This window comes from Orbicella faveolata, unplaced genomic scaffold (assembly GCF_042242905.1).
Source record: "Orbicella faveolata isolate gen_17 unplaced genomic scaffold, um_ofav_v1 contig_4, whole genome shotgun sequence".
NCBI classification, from domain to species: domain Eukaryota; kingdom Metazoa; phylum Cnidaria; class Anthozoa; order Scleractinia; family Merulinidae; genus Orbicella; species Orbicella faveolata.
Window position 1 is genome coordinate 6,574,632 of NW_028301569.1, and position 21,012 is coordinate 6,595,643.

At 37.2% G+C, this 21,012-nt stretch overlaps 1 protein-coding gene across 2 annotated transcripts; it reads left to right on the forward strand.

Annotated features, from left to right (window-relative positions):
• Positions 1–446: 446 nt before the first annotated feature.
• On the forward strand, positions 447–20,404 carry LOC110045573 (IQ motif and SEC7 domain-containing protein 1-like). Of its 2 annotated transcripts, XM_089276458.1 has the most exons (18): positions 447–1,116; positions 3,154–4,112; positions 4,318–4,486; positions 6,699–6,860; positions 7,658–7,739; positions 8,523–8,555; positions 9,805–9,967; positions 10,762–10,826; positions 11,898–11,981; positions 12,408–12,527; positions 12,970–13,078; positions 13,314–13,357; positions 14,292–14,369; positions 14,686–14,713; positions 15,402–15,617; positions 16,165–16,226; positions 16,880–16,997; positions 17,717–17,866. In XM_089276458.1, the coding sequence occupies exons 1-18, from the start codon at positions 866–868 to the stop codon at positions 17,722–17,724; spliced, it is 2,751 nt and encodes a 916-aa protein (XP_089132584.1). In that variant the 5' UTR covers positions 447–865; the 3' UTR covers positions 17,725–17,866. The 2 variants fall into 2 exon arrangements, with proteins under 2 accessions (XP_089132584.1, XP_089132583.1); XM_089276457.1 differs by lacking the exon at positions 16,880–16,997 and having other exon boundaries at positions 17,717–20,404.
• Positions 20,405–21,012: the final 608 nt, after the last annotated feature.

Consider the following 21,012-nt stretch of genomic DNA (forward strand, 5'->3'; position numbering starts at 1 on the left):
CTTACTTTTCGCAAGTTATGAAAATTTTCAATACTGTTGGACCCTGCTAATTTGAACTTGGTTCTTTTGAATTCCCTATTATTTTGAACTGCAAGCCATTTCCCTTGAATTTCTTTTCAGTCATTTACTATCAGCTATTTTGAACTCCTGCTATTTCGAACTATTTTTCATGCCCCCTGAGAGTTCGAAATAGCAGGGTTCATCTGTGTATAAGAGATTTGTTTGAACTTCTTGCTCAAGAAAAGCCTGAGGTTACCCATAGTCTAACAGGATACTCTATAGAAATTTGTGTAACATATATAGTGAGAAATACATACCGGTAACAATTTTTATTGTGAATAAAAATGAAAAAATTATTAGAAGCAGTACACATTAAGCGATGATATGTCAATTCATCTTTCTCCACAATTTATTTATTTTTTTCTTTAATTTTGCAAAAAAGGAAACTGTGAGAGCAGATAAGCAAGCCATGTAAGAGTGGCTGAAATGGAATTTACAAGGAGTTTTTTCTTTTTTCTTTTTTTTTTTGCCTCAGCTCACTGTATCGGAATTGCAAGCGAGGAAAAAATTTAGTGACAAAACTGATTTCGTGGGAGGAAATGAAAAGAATTGATTTTGTTACAATTTCCTTATGCGGAAGTGGAGTTCCGACGACATTTCCGACTGTCGTCGGAAATTTTCCGTGCGTTCGTCGTCGCAAGTTCTAAAATACGATTGGTTACTCAGCATCACGTGGTAATCTCCAGAGCTGCGGAATCTTCGCCCAACGATGTAAACAAAATGGCGGGCAATTGATTGATCATTTTATCGCTACAATGCTTGGCATAGTGATTGAATTGCTAGTATTTAACAACATAACGAGGAAATGAGTTCGATGCAATCCACTTTGGACGCTCTGACGAGTGTTGACTCGCTTGTTGAGACCCTGAAAGCCTGTATTTGGAAGCAAGACAAAATTATTCGCGAGCAGAAGCAAGAGATTGAAAGTCTCAAGTCTTTAGTGAAAGAACTCGAAAAAGAACGAAAGGAACTTCGTCGTTACATCGTGAAGGAAAGAGCTAACAGCTCGACGAGCGTTAAAACAAGCGCAAGAAACGTACCTGATGACAATAGCAGGTGAGGAAAGACTCTCCTAGTGAAATAAGATATGATGTAAACTCGAGCAATATGTCTTTAAGGTGTTTTGTTCTACAAATATATTAGCTTAAATCTGTTTTTCTTACAATTTTCTTTTTATTGCTTTTCCGGTTAAAATATTTCCTTTGTTTATTTTCATGAGTTTTTGGTTTTTTCGTAGTTATTTCTCAATTTGCGATTGATTAAAATTAAATAATTGTGATCAAAGTTCGATACTAATTTGTGAGGGTGTCTTCGTTAGAGTAATATGTGGCACATTCAGGGCATGCATGTGTGGGCGATTTCATGTTTGTTTTGTGGCTTCAAAATAGCACGTGTGTTTTGTTTGGACTTAAAAATTCCAGACTTTTTGTAAACGTCTTAATCGTAACCATTAAACAAAATACAATTAAACTTATGAATATTTTTATTTATGCACTTTGGAAATTGTTTTTATTGTGAGCATTTTTTAGGTGAAATCGAGACCCACTATGTAACAGTAGCCTCTGTCAATAATTCTTTAATTTCTATTTGGTTATTTACAAATCAGGCTTTTTCAGAAAGTTAACTTTAGAAAAGCCATTTTCAATAGATGAAGTCACGTTTTCATGATCAATTATTTAGCAGATGGCCTTTTCCTTATTTATATATCGTATATCAGGCAAGTGTATTTTGAGGAAACAGAATTTTTTTCTCTTTTTCTTTTTCAATGATTTTTTCTCTTTCTCCTCTACACCAGTTTTACCAAGGCTAAAAGTACAGTTCTAAAGTTAAAATAATAAATTATAATAAAAATACCAGGCATAAAAATGAATAGTAAAGCTAAGGCATAATATTATTTATAGACTGAGTGGAGAGAAAGAATAAATAAACTCAAAAAAATAATAAATAAATAAAATAATAATTTATAGACCTCTTTAGCTTGAGCGGTTTGTTTTCCCTTTTCAGACCACGTGATATTCTCTAGAGAATTGTTCTTTTATCCATGTCAAAATAATTTATTCATATACAAGTGACTATTTGAAAATTTGAAAGCAAGAATTCTCAAGAGTGTTATCACATGGTCTTAAATGGGGCAACAAACCACCCAAGCTAAAAAAGTTTATTGAGTTTCACTGTATATGCACCAGTGGGGTCACAAAATAACTTGACATAACCAGTCTCTGATTTTCATCATTGACATTGCTTAGCAACAGATAGAACTTCAAAGCTAATAAATTGAAGGGAAGAAAGTGATACAAAATTTTGAATGGTTTCAGAAAATATCCATACCCACCCCAAGAGGGGGTATTGAAAATTCCAGGTTGTAGGGGAAGGGGGTGGGGGTTGGCCCTTGAAAGCCAAAATTTTTAAAGCAAAGTATGAAACAAAACTGAGAGATTAGTAGGGGTGGAAGGTCAAACCGAAAAGACCTCCATGGGAGGGGTTGGGATATTTTCTGGAACAACACATTAGTTGATGCTCAAAAGTGTGCAGGGGTGTGGGTTGGGTATGGGAGAAGGAAACGAGGAGAACTTGAGAGAATAGGGTGGTAGATATTACTAACGAAATGACGCTGTTAGTTAAATCACTCCATCCCTTAACCCCCCCCCCCCCTCCAAAAAAAATCATTGTCAAATTCTCCCAACTGCTAGTATAAGAAATGTGTACAGACCAGTAATGTGTAGTTCCAGAAAATATCTATACCTCCCCCACAGAAGGGATTTTCTCTAACACCTCCCCACCCCTCTGGAAATTCCAGTTACATTTCATACATTTCTTCAAATTTTTTGGTCTCATAGAACCCCCACCCTCCAGGAAATTCCAATCCCTCCATAGGGGGGGGGGGGGGGGGGGTACGGATATTTTCTGGAACCGCACAATGAGAACCTCTCTATTAACAATAGAGCCTAGTAATTGGTTGATTTATTGTTAAATGAATATTTAAGTTCTCCGAACTAGCACTATATAATGAGAAATGAGAAATGTATAGAGACTGATATGGAAAATTGGTATCTTGAATTTTGTTTTCAAGAATATCTTTTTCATTATATATAGTACAACTGAAGACTTCAGGAGACTATCTCAGGGTACCCCAGAAAGAAATCCTTCAAGTTCAAGCAACTCTGAGGTCTTTACAACCCCTCAAGCACTACCAAGCTCTCCTATAATCACTATTACACCAGAAAATGGTTTTACTGCGAATTATGTATCGCCACAAAACTCTCCAGGAGGAACACCAAAACTTGTGAAGCGGGATACTTTCAAACAAGTCAAAAGAAATGACAGCTTGTCGCGGCAGAAATCGTTCTCAAAGAAGTATGAACTAAGCCCTGAACTTCAAGACCAAAGTGTTAGGTTTCTTGAGCGCAAATATGGAGGCAAACTGAAAGCACACCATGCAGCACATGTAATTCAGTCCTATTACCGTAAGTATAGGATGGATAAACAATTTAGAAGAATGCGAACATACTCTACAACTCCAGGTAAAGATCCCTTTAGGAACAAATCTAATAGTGATCCTTGTTCTCAAGTTACAAGCCCCAGGGTGGAAAGCCCTGGGCAATCCCAAGTGACGCCTGTGCTTCGAATCAAGAAAAAACCAAGTGGAAATCAGAGAGTCAAGTCCATACTTATTATAGACAATATTAACAGTTTAAATGGAGGAGAACCTCAGCGTCTGTATAGTAGTGAATCGTCACCAAACTTTGTTGAAGAAAAATTTCCAGCTGATCTTACATCTATCTTTGTTGGAGCTTCAATTCAAGTCGAAGACAAGCAACAAGAGCAAAGGGATGTAACAAATGAAAAGGCTGAAACAAGGCAAGGCAGTGTTACTAGCATAACGGAACATTATGTGAAAGTCGAGGTTCTAGATAATGTGGAAACTCTGCCAGATGACACATTTGTTGAGGATGGCGAGACCTCCAAGAAGGTTCCTAATGGTGATCTGCCTATGCGTCCACGGGGAGAAACCTTCAATGAGGATGGCTCTATGTGTGAGAGTGATGACTCAGGTTTGGCAAAATTTACTTATTAACTACATGTATTTCGACCATTTTCTGCTCAGGTTGTCGAATTGTCAGTCACCAACGAGTTCTTTTCAGAACTACCCTCAGCTGGTTGATCACACAAAACAAACTAATGTAGAGGTTAGCACTAATCAGTTGTCAAGCAGCCAGTGACTCTGCCCTTTACATTGTACCTCTTCCCTATACACAGGGGATGATATGAGAAGAGATCTAAGCAGTGTGGACAGCTTGGATGGTATGTGTGCCTCCACAGAAGTACCCAGTACTGATGATGACTCCATAAGTCTTTATTCTGACTATGATTCTGGGACAAAACCTCAGAAGTTGGAAACTAGGATTGGTATCAATCATTTCAACAGGTATGTATGTTACACAGTTCATGGAGTTTCTCTGTTATGCAGGGGTTTCATTAAGGGGCAGGCACTAGGTAAACTGACCAGCTGTGAGGACTATTTTGTGTGAGGGTTATTTTGCCCGCCTGGTTTGATCATTTTTCTTATATTAGAAGTTCAGTTTAAATAGTTTTGACTGCCTGTGAAAACCTAGCCTGCGTAGCAAGCGTTTCTGTGGGGTTCGGGAGCAAAGAATTACAGCGCGAAAAATGGAACGAGTAAAAGAGGGGGGAGGGGGAGGGGAAGGAAGGAAGGAAACGCTTGCAGACAAACCCCTGGATTTTGAAAACCGCCCACTTGGCCTTTCGTGCCTGAGTGCGCACACTGAGATTTCGTCCTGCCATATATTAACCAATAAAATCTTCGGCCTTCCGTAGCGGAAGTGAACTTTGAACCAAAATAAATGTTACTTGTCAAAATATGTCTGAAACAACGAGTGTACGGTGAGAACGGAGAAATCTCGATGAATTAAATTTGGTAATTTATAATCAAGCTATATTTCTACCCAATCCATCTAAAAGGAAGGACTGCAAGGGTGAAGTTTTAGCACAAATCTGCCAGAAAGTTAAAATATGACAAGTATTCCAGTCGCGTTAGTAATCCTTGTGCTCGCATGATTCGAAATCTTGGATTACTGTATTCATTCATCCAGGAATTGATACAAGGTAAAATTAGCAAGTCAACTCCCACAAAGGCAATTCCAGTAAAGAAGCGTTTGCTGGAAACACCAGATCCGCAAATTGATTTGAGTGTTATCGTCTGCAGCAAAAACAAACAACGGAAAGTCTTCTAGGCAAACTTTGGAATTTGGGCAGGAGAGGCTTCAAACATCTGAAAGGCCGGGGAAATAACGATAATCTTGACCAGTATCTGAATAAAGATAATCTTCCCCTAGGAGGCCTCCAAGTCAAAGTTGTCTATAAAATGACCTCGTAAGAATTCCCTGCGACGAGACGACTAAAGTTTTGGTAAGGCAAATATGTGACAAAAACTGGCATGCTGCAGCTAACACTATAACAAATCATTCAGAATTGTACCCAGAGGTTCTAAATGCTGTCCACAAAAATGCTTCTAATGAAATGTCAGAGTACCTACAGTACGACAACATGTTGCCATGTAACAAGCCAGACGAAATCACTAGGTTTTCCCACTCAGTAGTGCGAATTTTCTGTCCCGTGGTTTATTATCTTGTCCTTGGTGCATGTGGCATTCAAGAAAGTAATGTTAAAATTAAAGGAACAGCTGCAAATTGTGTCGCGCTTGCTCGTGCAATAATGTGCAGGCTTCGAAAAACCAAAGCGTTGGCATTGAACTACAGGATTTCTATTGTACTGTCAAAGCTGACGACTAAATCCTCGTTCAGCGAGAAAAGTTAAAGCGTTTTGTAACCAAGCTTCGAACGTGTCTTCCCCCTTTGTCGGGCACTCAAAGGTATTAAAATACCTTTGATCGACACATGTCAATAATATTGGACTAGCCCAGCCAATCATGAGCTCCGTTCGCTGGCAAACAGAGGTTTTCAAAATCCAGGGGTTTGTCTGCAAGCGTTTCCTTCCTTCCCCTCTCCCACCCCCTTCTTTCTTTTTGTTGGTTCTCGCCCCATTTTCCGCGCAGACAAAACAGCGAGAATCCCGTTCCTCGGTCTTTCTTTGCTTCCAAACCTCATGGAAACGCTTGCTATGCAGGCTAGTGAAAACCAGTTGCCCTCCTTCTGAAAACGTTAATGACACCCCTGGTTATGTTTGAATTTGTTGCTAACAGTATGTGTACATGTAAAGCCTAGTTCACGCTAGTGACATAATGACATAAACATGACGACACAAGATGGACGTTATGTCGTTACATTTGCAGTTTGAACATCCTGAAATACTGACATATTAGCCACATAACAGCATGAACATAACAACATATTAAGGGGAAAAAATGGATCTTTTCCTTATGCTTTGTTGTTCACATTGAGACATAAGCTATTATGTCGTTATGTCATGTTGTTATTTTGTTGATGTCGTAACGTTGCTAGTGTGAACTAGGCCTAACTTTTAGGAGATGTAGCAATGTCTTAACGACAAGTCATAAAATAACCAAGTAAAGAATAAAAGAAGTACAAAAGTACATTTAGAACATTAACAATTTAAGTGTCAACATTCTAACCCTACCATTCTGTGATCTGTGTATAAAGGAAACCAGAGAAGGGGATTAACTATCTTGTGGCACATCATGTGTTGGAGGATAACCCTGAAGCAGTAGCAAAGTTTCTTTTGACGGAACCTGGGATCAGTAAACAGAAACTTGGAGAGTACCTTGGCAATTTACAGAATGAATTCAATATGGAAGTTCTGAAGTAAGTAAATTGCAAACAGCTGGTAAATTCCCTGTAAAATTGACTACAAATCTTTACCCTCTCAGTTACAAGTAGAAAGTATGTTAAGGTTTTAAATGAGCGTTCAACTGAAGTGGGTGATGGGCGCAGTAGCCTCATGGTTAGTGCATTAGTCTCCGCATCAAGCAATCTGGGTTTGAGCCCTGGCAATCCCTACAATGAACAAGCATCCCATTTGGGGGTTGGGGGTGGGGGAGAGAGGGGTGGAAATATTCCTAGTCACCTCATGCTACAGAAACTGGAGATACCTTAAAGCACGCACCTTACCTCTAGTGTAGTGGGCCATCGGGGCAGTGCTTTTCTCTTGTTTCCGTAACATGAAGTGAGCAGAAATATTCTCTATTCTCTCATGTATGGGATGCTAGACCATCACAGTGTTAATCCCAGCACTTAGTTTGGTGGTGCCTATTTTCACTCCTGGGTGGGAAGAGACATTGCTGGTAAGAGTAAAGTAATAGAATGCAGTGACCCAACCCCACAGCTAGGGCTTCCGCCTATTACCTTTGATTTGGTCTGGGTACACAAACCATTTGGCCATCACTCTCCCCTAAACTCTTCCAAACATACACTCAGATTTTTCTGTTATTGTTCTCATTTGTTATTTATTGTGGGTGGAGAGACACTGTAAGATTGAATTGTCTTGTCCACTCAAACCTGATTACTTGATCTGCTATTCAATACACTTGTGCCTACCAGCTTGAGTCATATTGGTATTCTTATAGGAGATATTAAGTACTGTGTCGACTTCTGTTTTCTAGGCACTTTGTTAAATCATTGGATTTTACTGAAATGGAGGTTGATGAAGCTCTGAGAGTATATCAGACCTGTTTCAGGTTGCCAGTAAGTGATTATATTTCTTTGTCAGTCTGCTCATTAAGTTCTTGAAAATTAACTTCGCATGAAAACTTGGAGGTGTTTAAACATTCAGTTTAGTTTCTGTCTTAGAGGTTTAAAACTAGAGCTTCTGAAGAGTTTTGAAAAAAGCTTGAAGTGTTATATCAAACACGAGAGACAGTGTTTCATCGGGATATCCAAACACTGAGAAAAGAGTTGAAAATACAACTCACAGCAGAGTATTTTTGACGAAATTTGAGGTTTGGATAACTGATGAAACATTGTCTCAAGTATTTGATATAGCTTCTCAATGGAAACAAAAACTTAGTAAGGAGTAAATGGAGAAGTAAAACATCAAAATTTATCCTAATAAAATTAAGACCAGGTATCCAAACCTCCTTCTTGGTTGTGATTTTCTTTGTTTTAACATGCAAAATTTTTGGCGAGATCTCACTGAGATTGCAGAGATTTTGGCAAGATTGTGGCAAGATTTCCTACTTCTTGCCGAGAGTGGCAAATCCCGCCGAGATTGTTGCAATCTCACTGTGATGTTTGTGTCTTAGTTTCTACATCTCGGTAAGATCTCACCAAGATTCAGAAAGACACAAACGAGAATGGCAGGATAAATATCTTATGATATTTATCTCTGATCTCCATGAGATCAGCAAGATCTCGGTCAAAATTTTGCACAGTTAGTACTGACACTTCTAGGTATTTGCTGTCAGTAAAAAATACAGGAACACTCTTACTAGCAATCCTCAACTTAATTTATTAAAACATTTTTTTTAGGGTGAAGCACAGAAAATTGAAAAACTTATGCAGGTGAGTCTATCTATAGCCAAATTGTTAGTATGTAATAAGAAGACAGCGAAAAGAAAAATTATGTGTGATTTAGGCAAATGCAAAATAGGGTTAAAAAATAATCCAGGCCTGTACAGGACTCATAATCTTTGGAACACCATCGTAATACTTCTCCAGTGTTGCAAGCGTAGGTGGTGGGCTTTAGGCTTTTAGGCTTCATTTTTGTGATTGCCTAGTAAATTGTGTGTACAGTGTGCAGTTGGCGTCATAGCTCAGATGGTTACACACAGCGCTAGCCAGTGACACATTGATCGTGGGTGTGGGTACGTCCTGCCTTGTTGTATTTTCCCAACACTCTAAGTTCTGTTTATAACTAATAATAATATATAATAATAATAATAATAACAACAACAACAACAACAACAATAATAATAATGCTTTATTTATATACAACTATTTCCCTGAAAATCAATAGCGCTTTACAATAAGTACAGTCCAAAGTTTACAATTACAAATTTTACAGTTATAGTGGAGGCTAAAAACTTCTATTCACTTTTGCTTTGCTCGGTGGAATAGAAAACATTTCTATTTCAAGTTAAGAAATACATTTTCACATAGTATGTCTGTCTCCTGCGCCGTTCAAATGTATGACATTTTGTATTGAAATTACCTTGTGATGCCTCTTGAGAAAAACAAGACATAAGCAAAAGAAGGGAAAGAAAGGTTAGAATAAAGTTGCTCTCCTCTACAGGGAACTGGATCCAGTGTATGAAAAAACCAGAGACAATTGATAAGGAAATTCTCCTCCCACCTTACTCTTCATTTTGTTGTTGTTGTTGTTGTTTTTTTTGTTCTCATCAAACTGCTTCTTTTGAAAATTTGATTTTCTTGCAGAGAAGACCAGGAATGAGACATGTACCTGCGAACTTTTTTTTATTTTTAGAAAAGTTTTGATATTTAAATTAAGAATGTGAGTACAAATCAACAAAAAGTACATACATTTCCTGGTCTTCTAGAACTGCAAGAGACTCAAATCAAATGGAAGAAGGAGGAGGTTATTTTGAGTACTGGCATAAGCTGTTAATGAGCCATATTCATATACTCGGTATTGGACTGGCACTAGCTTGAAATGGAGGCTCATGTGGGGGAACATGATTAAAAAGAGATGAATGTCTTTTGCATTTGAAAAGACTCCCTGCATTAGCCTCAGTTGTAAGCTTGTTCCAGTCCATTAACGAGTTTACGAATATGGCCTAATTTGTTGTGTTAGGATTTTGCTGAACAGTATGTTGAATGTAACCCTTCTGATGAGAAAGGTGTAGTGGATACCATCCTTATTCTGGCTTTTGCCATTGTGATGCTGAACACTGATCTGCACAGCCCTAACGTCAAGAGAAGGATGACAGAAATTGACTTCATGAACAATTTAAAGGGTACTGTTCAATAACCAGTATTGAAAGCTTATCACTTAGTTATGTCCAAGTACTCTCATTTTATAGGGGACAAGACAACTTAATCAACCACTTCATTACTGGCAGCATTGATTTTATAGCCAAAAGAGTCTAAAGGGAATTTTTGTTGACTTGTCAACTGTCTTTGTGTTTTATGAAAAATCTACTTAAATGGAAAACTCCTCTTGTTTCATAAAAATACTCAATAAAAAAAGGCTAAGTCTGCATACAGGCCAAGTAGCCCATAAAGGCCAGAGCTTATCCTGGTTTCTGTAGCATGAAGCAACTAGGAGTATTTCTGCTCCTCCTGGATGGGATGCTAGTCCATTGCAGGGTTACCCCCAGCATTAAGTTGGCTGGTACCCATTTATACACCCAGGTGGATAGAGGCACTCTGAGAGTAAAGTGTCTTGCCCAAAAACACAACACAATGTCCCCGGCCAGGGCTCAAACCCGAACTGCTCGATCTGGAGACAAGCAGGCTAACCATGAGGCCTCCACACCTCCCACAAAATAAATACACTATGGGACTGTAAAATTGGATAAGTCTATGTCAGAACTGTACCAAAATATGCCACTGACTCATTATCAATAACTGTAAGGCTTGTTAATATTAGTATTAGATTATTAATATTAGTAGATTGTTATTAGTAGTAGATATTTTTAGCATCGTCAATAAATGTAAGGCTTGTTACTAGAGCTGTAATGGTTACCTTCAAGAAAGATTTAAAAGAAAAATGAATCTGTCTCATATCAAAAAATTAAATCCTTTTTAGGTACAAACAATGGTGGCGATTTCCCAAAGGAAAGCCTGTTAGGAATCTACAATAGAATTAAAAAGGTACCATTAATAATTTGGTTAGTTAGTCTTCAGTTTGCTGCAAAAGCAGACCAAGACATTTTTTATACAGTGTTCCATTCTTAAGTGTTCATGTGAAGGCGGGCTAATAAAAGGTTGAAGACTAGTGGTAAAAGGCCTTTGGTATGACCCAGTGTTGGGCTGCCAGTTAAGCAGAGAGACATCTAAAACCCATGGAAAGTCCAGCTTGTCTGGTGCAAGTTGCTTTGTTCAGGATGTCCCACTGTATAATGAACAATAATTATATCATAAGCTCAAAATTTCTATTGTGTGATAGTTGACGAGGGTGGAGCCTGAGTCAACTATCAAGCACAGATATTGAGAGAGAATAATGTAATTGTTTTAGTATAAATCTACTAGTCGTTCAAAAATTTAATCTAAATTCTCTTCACAGACACTTCGAAAGCACAAAGAAGCGGCACCTAGCGCATGCTGCTCACTATCAACAGAACAGATAGTGAGTAGCATAGCCAATCAGAGAATGGCATTCGTGATAGAACGCTAGTAGATTTATACTAACATACACTGCATGATATAGGCTGGCTGATTTGGTACCATGTGACCGGGTCAAATCCTACTTCTTAAACCAAGTCCTGAGCAATGCATTACTGTAGCTAAGAAATGAACCTTGTGGAGCATTGAAACACATATTGTGACCTCATTCCTAGGGTCTTCAGACAAGGGTCTGGTGGTCTCAGGGTTTCTATGGTCAGGCGGAAAGAAGAGATACCCTGGGAATGAAGTTGCACATGTTGACTGATATGAAAAGATGGGATGTGAAATGTGTCTCTTGAATACTGCAAGGATGTAGAGAAGAGAAAACTAGGCAGTCTCAGCAATAAGCTCTGTTTCAGCCAGTGAACAGAGCTGGTTGCAGGCTGTTTTTACATTTCTGGTACAGCACTCTATGCAAACATTGTGAGCTTTAACCAATATTTTCCCCACTTGGCTCAAAACTCAGTCAATAAGTTACTAATTATCACAAACATTCCAGGCATGCTATGTGTGTGTTTTCTCATATTAAGGCAGTCTTATAATCATTTTATTTTACAGAAGGCCTTTGTTCCAGGCAGAGATCATGTCAATGTTGTCGAAAAGCTGAGTAAGAAGATTGTTGGAACCAAATCACCCTGGACAGTAAGTCACTCATACTTTGTACCCTCTTTGTTGTAAAATTGATCTGACATTTCTGCAAAGCTCTATTTAGTAGTTAACCAGAAGGTGTTCCATGATGTACCTTTCACAACTTTTTCAGGAAATAAAGGGAATAAAAGTACTTGTAAGTCAAAATCTGATCATTTCATGCTATTAAATACAACATATCCGATGATGGATTTTAGAGGAGTAGTCAAAATGATGACCATTCCACTAAAATTTAGTCTTGGAATCATTGCAATAAAAACTTCTAAAAATAGCTGTTCTGAGATATTGGTACCATTAATTTTAGACATTCCTTTTACTAGTAAATGTCTGATATCCGTTACACTAAGCCTCTCTGGGTACTTTAATAAGATAGGATGCTTAATTAATTTTATTGAAACGAATAGTTTCTTTTTTTCTTAGACTCTTGCAGCCCTTCACAGACAGCTTAGATTGTTGACTCCCCTGTACAATGTACGAGATCCTTACAAGAAAGAGAAGGCTCATCCCAGAGTCGTCTTCCTCTTCAACGACATGCTTGTTGTAAGTACTTCTAATCCTGACCCGCCTCCAGTCGTCTTCATTCAGCGCACTACATGGGGCAAGGTGAGAAGTGTGAGGTTAGGGAGCAAGGGGTGATGAGAAGAAGGAAGGGGAGAAGCATCTTCCTCTCTCACTTTCTACCTACCTATCTCATCCTGTGCTACCAGCACTGCACAAAGATGTATGAAGACGACTGGGGACAAGTCAGCTACTAATGTAACCAAAGTCTTTTGTTAGTTTAGCTCTAGCAAAATTTCTAAGTCAGAAAGGCCTCACAGGTAATTCTTTTAAGGGTTTTTGGCATTTTATAGAGCAGTTTTGACTAGTGATGTGCATCAGTTCAAACTTGGATCGCTTTTTGGCATTGGTTTCTGGCTTGACATGTAGACATGTAATAGCTAAATTACTGCCCTGGTAAAAGGCAATGTGTTTTCTTCTTCAGGCTGCCAAAGAGCGTGGTAGAGCAGGACGTGGAGAAGGGATTCATTATTACAGCTATAAGCTTTCCTTCTCCTTGTGTGGACTCAAAGTATCCACTTTCTCAAATGACTGTAAGTCCTCAGCAATTGTTTCAGGGAAACATTCTTCTATTATTATTTATCATTGTGTCACAGTGTGTCATCCTCAAGGGCAACCAGTGAAATGCTGTCAGAGTAACCTTTGGTAGATTAGCATCACATCGAAGGGGAGCTATGCTGCAGAAACCAGAACAAGTTCCGACTGTGTGGGCCACTAATCAATCACTACCCTTAACTTAGATTTTAATCCCTGTAATTTCATTTACAGATTACCAGCATGGAATTCAGATTTACTCTAAACTGGATAGCAAGGTATGTATGAAAGAAAAACCTGATTAGTTTGAAATGTAGATTCATACTTACCCTTTTCATAATAATCAAATTGTCTTAATTTGGAGAATTTGGTTTTAGGTAATCACATACCTCTTTGTTGTGACTTTCAAACTTGAAACATTTTGATACAAAAAGATGGACCCCTTCCCATCATGAAATGTTTTATTATACCTCTCTGCTGCCTAAAAACAACAGCAATCAAAATGAATGTATGGAGTATGAGAAGGCAGACAACTATCATTGTAAATTCAAAAACTATGGTAAGATTATAATGTAAAACTAGCAGTGGTCAAAGATTATCAGAGTGATTCTAATTCCTTCAAGTAGCATAAAATTGATTGGTTTGGTGTGCAGAACTTCAACCCTTATTTTATACCTGAAATAAAATCAACTTCAGTAAGCTGTATGACTTGTGCGTGATTTAATTTGTAAGCACTTAGATGTTTGGAGTGGGCATTGTAAATGACTGTAGTTTCATGGTAAACCCTAGACATATTTTCCCATATGATTTCCTTGTCTCATTGTTAGGAAGTATAAGTCATCTCTATAAACTCCCCTAGTTTAAATGGGAGTTTGGTGACACAGCTCCAGTTTGTGTCAGACAAATCAAAAGATTTACTTTAGTTAATGTAATTTGCATTATAACTTGACACAAAACATTGTCATTTTACTGGTTTTGTTTAAGAAAAATCCCATTTCAGGTTTGATCACAAGTGCAGTTTCTTTACAAGGGGAAACATGAAGTATGAATAGTACTGTAAACTTCTGACAATAATAATTTCTGAAAATACTCCTCTCAGGATCCCAGAAAATCTCATATGGTGAAAGCCTTCCAATCACTAGCACTCCCTCCAACCCATTTTTAGAAGATCATCTTACGGCTTATTGCTCTTATCGATGACACTCTCTGTAGGTCTTGGCTTTTTTTAATGCCAAGGATGAGCAAACAAGAAAGGTGTTTTTTGATGAACTTTTGGATTGCATAGAGGAGGTTTGTATTTCGGGAACATTTCTTGGTTCTTGATCTTAAGTATTGATGGTTATTTTGTAGGAGTTTCAAGATAGATCAAAAGCAGTCTTAGTAATAATGAATGCAGGACTCTTTGTTGTGACGGTTTTTGTTGATACAGCGATTAGTAAAATGGCGACTAAAATAGCATCAAACTTTGCCAATTTGGTAAGCTGTTTTTAATTCCAAAAAATTAAAAGTTAGAAAATGTTCTGCAAAATCACTCCATATCCTCTAGATCTTTCCTAATTCTTTGCTTGGATAACATTTATATAAAGTAACATGTTTTCCTTTACAGACTAATGAAATGGAAAGTGACAGAATAGGTAAGTGATATTAATTATGTGATAAGTACACTAAAATAATTAATAAAAAACTCTTTTACCTTTTCTCATGTCGATAAAGTTTGTCATCTACATGTACATGATCTATCTTTGAGTGCGGCTTCATGGGTTGAAAGCTTAATTTTGCTACTGCATCTCAAAGGCAGACAAAAAACCTAGAGAAACAAGAAATTGGGGGTCACCCTCTGGCATGAATGGACAGTTAAATTTACTCTGTTATTTTTTTATTATTACTTTTAAATAAACTATTAGGTTACGGTTCATTTATATTCGGGATTTTTGTGGTTAAGAGAAACTCTGCCATGTTCTGGGCTGCTCTAGTGTGCATCGTCAAGTTATGAAGCATTCAGGAAGTTTGGAGAGCATGAAAGAAGTGTAAGAGGTTCTCAAGGCACAACTATATAAGAGACTTCTTTTACAGGGCTCGAAAAAAACTGTAATATTATTCGAGCTTGCCCTTGGGACAAGTAGCTCTCAAATTTTTTTTGCCCTGGGCAAGTCTTAGGTTACTCTTTTAATGATTCAGTTGGCAGATGGCTTGCCTAATCTCTTGCCCATCAGCAAGTTACTTGTCCAGGAGGAGGATCTACTTGTCCCGGACGACCAGACAGTACTTTTTTGAACCGTTTTTATCACCGAAAACAATCATAATGTTATAATTTTTTTACAGCAACAGAGAAGCAGAAGCATCTTGGTGCCAGATTCAACAGATCAGGAGTGGACCTAAACCGTGCATCATTGACATTGCCAAAGAAAATTAAAAAGCCTTCTCCTGACACAATTAGTTTGATTGACAGTACAAGTTCAATGGAATCCCTGAGCACAGCTGGTCTGTTGGGATCAAAGCAATTGTCAAGTTCACTATTAAATATCAACGAAGGTGGAGGTACTTGATGCTCTTGGGTTACTTTTTAATCTATAAATATTTTATGTCTTTTGTACATGAACTGTAAGCTTAGCTACACATCACTGAGGGTGTTAATGGGTAGTTTTGCACTGGCTGAGGAGAAGGAAATATATACAGCAAATGTTTTCCTGAGCACTACTGGGACCTTTCAGGGTTCCAGTCACATGTAGGTTTTCAAAGTGGGATGTCAATTAGGAATTCCACTGGGTCAATTCTCTCACTGCTCCCACCGACCACCCTATAATATTTTTTTGTCGGGTCATGTAGCTGTCTTGTCGGGTTTCTGACCTGAGACCCTTGCTTATCTGGAACACTGCCTTCATTGTGGATGGACCTTGTATTTGTGAAACTGATTGTTTATAAATGCATTACTTCGTAATTATCATTTCAACTAGTCTGCCACATCCCAGATCTGTACCTCTGTTAGTGGGTACTTCTTTATTTATCTTTAGTTGAACATTAGATGTTTAACCTTCTTAAACAACAGTACCTTTAGTTAACAGATCTATGTTTTTATTTCTTTCAGAATTTGCAGAACTCAAGAAAAGCAGCAGTATTTCATCCCTCGACAGTGCCTTTACAGAAGAGGTTAGCTCCTCAAATGTACATCATGTGCAAGGGTGATCAACAAGAAATTTCTCATTACAATTCCATGACACTAACAGGGACAGAGACCTTGAGCTGTGCAATTGTGCATATTGTATTGATTCATATTTCAATCTTTCCCAGGGGAAGGAGGGGGGTGTACTCCCAGGAAAATTGGGCGGTAGTGTGCAGCCCACTTCCCAAAACCCCTAAACCCTTACATTATTTATGACCAAAATCTGCCATTTTCCCTACCCTATTTATGACCTGAAAAAGTAGCTTAGTAGTTCAAGACCATACCCTATTTATTACCCTATTTGGGACCAAAATGACTGAAGACCCTACCCTTTGGGGCCACACATACCTACATGGCTCATATAAGGGAATAACGCCTGTATCTTTTACCTACAGTGTATGTCCATGTTGATGCCTAATTAATAATTTTATAATAACATTGACACTAAATGAATAGCCCACTTCCAAGTTGCCTTTTAAAGCCTCTTCTTACAACCATGGGCTTTTATTGGTTTCTTACTAATGACATTGTAATTTTTTATCAAATTGTAATCAACTTCCATCTACTATTTTTAATCACTATTTTTTGATGTTGCTGGTCTTAATGCTAATGCTCTACTAATCCCTCAAACATAAAACAGTACATTGTAGATGGAAATCCAGAAAAGATAAAAAAACACGCCAAGATGAAACGGGAGAAAGAGAAGAGAAAAAAATCACAATCCAAAGACAGCATGTCTCGAATTATTAGTTCTTTAAGTGAGTATACAAAGTAAAACAATATCATTTTTAATTATTAGTTTAATATTAATTTTTTAGTTATTAATAGATACTAATAATATTTTAAGCAATACATTATAACAATAAATTTGTTAATATTTTTGGTTTAATATTAATGTAGTAATTATTATTTAATAAATATTAATACAGTCAACCCTCTTTACAAGGGCCACCCTGGGGACAGATAAAAGTGGCTGTTATAGAGAGGTGGCCATTATGGTTCAGTAAGGGTGTAATGTGACTCCTGTTTTTTTGGGAGGAGGTAGTACAACATTTTTATATTTAAAAAATGCTGACTGTAGCATAGAAATACCTAACACAATCAAAACATATCAATAAAACAGAAACTAGACAGAAACAGAGACCAGCGACATGCAGTACGGATCAAGTTTTGTGGCCTTTTATAATATAACACGGGGTTTGGTAAACCCCATTCATCAGTCGTTGATTAACTGGCCATTATGGAGAGGTTATTTTGGCAGTTTAGGAAGCATTTTAGTAGCCGTTGGCATTGTGGTGAGGTGACCATTGCAGAGGGGTTAAGATAAGGGTTCACGAATATATGGACCTTCCGCTAGGATGAAAAAATGGTTGTTGTAGAGAGATGGCTGTTGTAGGGAGGTGGCCGTTAGTGGAGGTTTGACTGTATATCATGAGTCAATAGATATGTTAATATGTTTTTCTTCTTCATGATATAGGATTCTGAGAGGACAATGTCAGAGGATCTGCAAGGTTCACAATCAACTCTTAACAGGAAAGGACTGTTTGGAAAATGGCGCTCTAGATATAACACAAAGAGCTCAACGAGATCCTCACCAAAAATGAGTCCTATTGCCACTCCAAGAAAATATTCAACTCCCACATGAGAATAATATTCTCTACAATGAAATTAAAATTGTCACTAGTAATAAGATTATGAAACTCCAACAGGTGGGATACACTTGAAACTGAAGGAGCTGGGTTGTAGAAGTTTTTTTTAAAAAAAATTCCAAGGTGCACTTTGCTTGGAGATGGTTTGGAAAATCTAAATAATCCGGCATCATTCAGACTGTGTTCTCCAGAATTTTTTTCAAGGGCGCAACAGGAAATTTTTAGGCACGGTTCAGATATAAATAGCATGTATATCAATAACAAATGCCTTGGTACAAATAAATGTTGTTGTGCAAACAACTTTTCGTCATCACAGTAACAAAATTTATCCACATTGAGCCCTTTTTTTGGCAGATATACCGTTTATCTCAAAAGCGTGCCAAAAATTTTCTGCAGGGTAAATGAACCTTACTAATCTTTCTACAAAAATTCTCTTTATCCAGGCAGTTTTATATAAGGGCTTATTTATATTTAAATGTTTATCAGACACTTAAAGGTTACAGTTGCTATACCTTGTTCTTGGGCAATTTATTGGAGCAAATTGTTTTTCGTTCATATGTCTAGCCAACAAGAAATTAGCAAATACTAACATCCAATATTTCAAGTTTCTCCAGTCGTACCATCAAAAGTTTTGCCAATTCAGCATGTTGTTCATGCCGCATTTATTGCACGTTCTTATCCCATGTTGTACTTTGCCTTCGCTATCATTATATCCTGTCTGGCCACGGCAGAACCACTCTTGAAAATTCCGTTCCATTTTTGCAATTATTATGTCCGTACCAGGTATGCGTGTATGGAAAGAAATATAATAATTAAACAGAAATGAATTGTACAGCAAGGACAGCATTAAAAAATTGTTGACTAAATTAATAATTATTGGTTTCAGGCTGGAGGCATGTGCATAAAAAGCAAATCCAATTAGGATCTTTGAGCCAAGTCATGTTAAGATGAAAATTCTGCAGTATCTGCATATTATTTTTTGTGATTTTCATTCATTTGAACCATTTAGGAGTTAGTTAATTTGACTTATATGGGTAACAAATTTCTAGAGGTATGGATTATTTTATAGTTCTCAAAATATATTAAGTCTTGTCCCTTTAGTTTGTATTTCCTCACATGATTATCTTTTCTTGAATGACTGGTGACTCGTGAAAAAGAAAACACAGGATACATACTGTATTATTTATTGAGTTTGTTTTTGTTTTTGTTTTTGTTTTTCATTTCCTTCCTTGGCATTGTGGAGCCTTGTTTTCATGTCAAGGAAATCCCAGATGCTTCCAATGTTTCTGATTTATTACCAGCTGTTCCAGACAACTAAGGATATGGTTTCATCCTGTTTTCACAAGTCAGTAATTATGTCTGGGTTTATCTTGAAATATCAACATCCTTGATCATTGAGAATTTTCTTAAAATGAAAACATGACATCAGTCATAAATCCTCATTTTTAAATGATTACTGTGATTGGTGAAGTGCTTTTCTTCAAAATTGTATTATTATTATTATCATTATTATTATTATTATTATTATTATTATTATTATTATTATTATTATTATTATTATTGTTGGGCTTCTTGTTTGTACGTTCTTAAAATCTCAGAAACAGTTCAATGATCCACAACCTGCTTTTGAGTGTCATTCTGTGTTTTAATATCAGTACTTCACTTCTGTATACTTGAAATTTGAAGTAATAATCATTATGGCAATTAACACTGCACTGAGGAGTTTTTCTGGGGAAATTATCTTTTTTAAGCAGAGGAAGGAATGGGGGTATCAAGACTTGAACAGGGCTAGCTTTTGTGCAGTAATGTTCCATGAAGTGATGCCATTTTGCTAGTACAGGTAAAAATACTTAGCATACTTTCCATCACTTAGCATATTATCAAATTAAGTTTGAATGTTTACTTAACCCGCTGATATGTAAATGTATAAGTGAAGATGAGCTGTTATTAGCCAAGATCTTTTTTTGTGCATTATGAAGAGAATCTCCGTCAAGGTCCATAACCATGCGAAAGAAAAAAGGTTGAGGACAACATCTACCCATCTTGATCAAATAAGCTTGGTCGATAACGGATTTATTATTATGACATACTACCCTGTGAGCAGAGTGTCTTTCAAGAGGAAGGATTTGCAATTTTTCTAGGAAGATCGAAGGGCGCTGCTTGCAGGGTAATGACATATAGGTCACCACTTTCTTGCGAGATACAGCAGTAATCTGGAGTGGGCATGATAGCTGTCTTGCCTGCTTGGGCCAGCTAGTTCAGGATTAAGTTTATCTTGCCCATTTGCAGAGTTAACCATATAATAAGTATTGTTACCAAGCAAGATTGTTGACAGTATTCTATTTTTGCAGAGATCTTCTATTTTAAGCCTGTACATAATCGAATGAGGATTTCCTAGATTATAGTTATTATTATATTAGGTTATGACCTGTTCAGCCAAAGAAATTGTTTATAGTAGCTTTAATGAGTAATTAATTAGGGTTATGAATTCAATAAAAGGTTTCAAAGCTATTTAATTGGTAGTGGATCATAATAATTATTTTATCTTGTTTGCTGTAGAATCAATGGTTACAACAAAATTGCCAGGTTGACCAAATTAGGTAAATTTTGACTGCTATGGCAATTTTGGGAACCTGCTGCTTTGAACTTCAGCTACTACTGATTGCAGACTTTTGTTGAAATGGCTTTTTTTCAGGCCTTTGCATGCACCATTGGTTTCAGACGCGGATTCAAAAAAAGTGATTATGTGATAACAAACATCTCTTGGCTACAGTTTGCAGCACAGCTGTCGCAAATTACTCAAAAGTAGCAAGTTCAAGTCAAATCTTATCAATGCAATGGATTTTGCATCTGTCGAACTCTTCTCCGTAACATATCTTGAATTGTACCTGGCTTGAAAGTGCAAACCTCTGCAACAAACTTGTAAACAAACTGGAGCACCTTCCCCAAGGAAAGATTCACTCATCAAACTTGAAATTCATCGTCATCACGGGATCACTTTTGAATCTGTGAGTGAAACCAATAGTGTGTGCAACGGCCTGAGAAAAAGCCATTTCAACAGAGGTCTGTGATCAACAGTCACCTTGAGAAAAATGTGGGACTTCTCAAAAACTAAATCAAGTGT

Excerpts from the sequence above, each read along its gene's own strand:
- LOC110045573 (XM_089276457.1), top strand. The coding sequence starts at position 866 with ATGAGTTCGATGCAATCCACTTTGGACGCTCTGACGAGTGTTGACTCG. Across the intron at positions 1,117-3,153 it reads GTACCTGATGACAATAGCAG|TACAACTGAAGACTTCAGGA; the intron begins GTGAGGAAAGAC and ends CATTATATATAG. Across the intron at positions 10,827-11,897 it reads TCTACAATAGAATTAAAAAG|AAGGCCTTTGTTCCAGGCAG; the intron begins GTACCATTAATA and ends TTTATTTTACAG.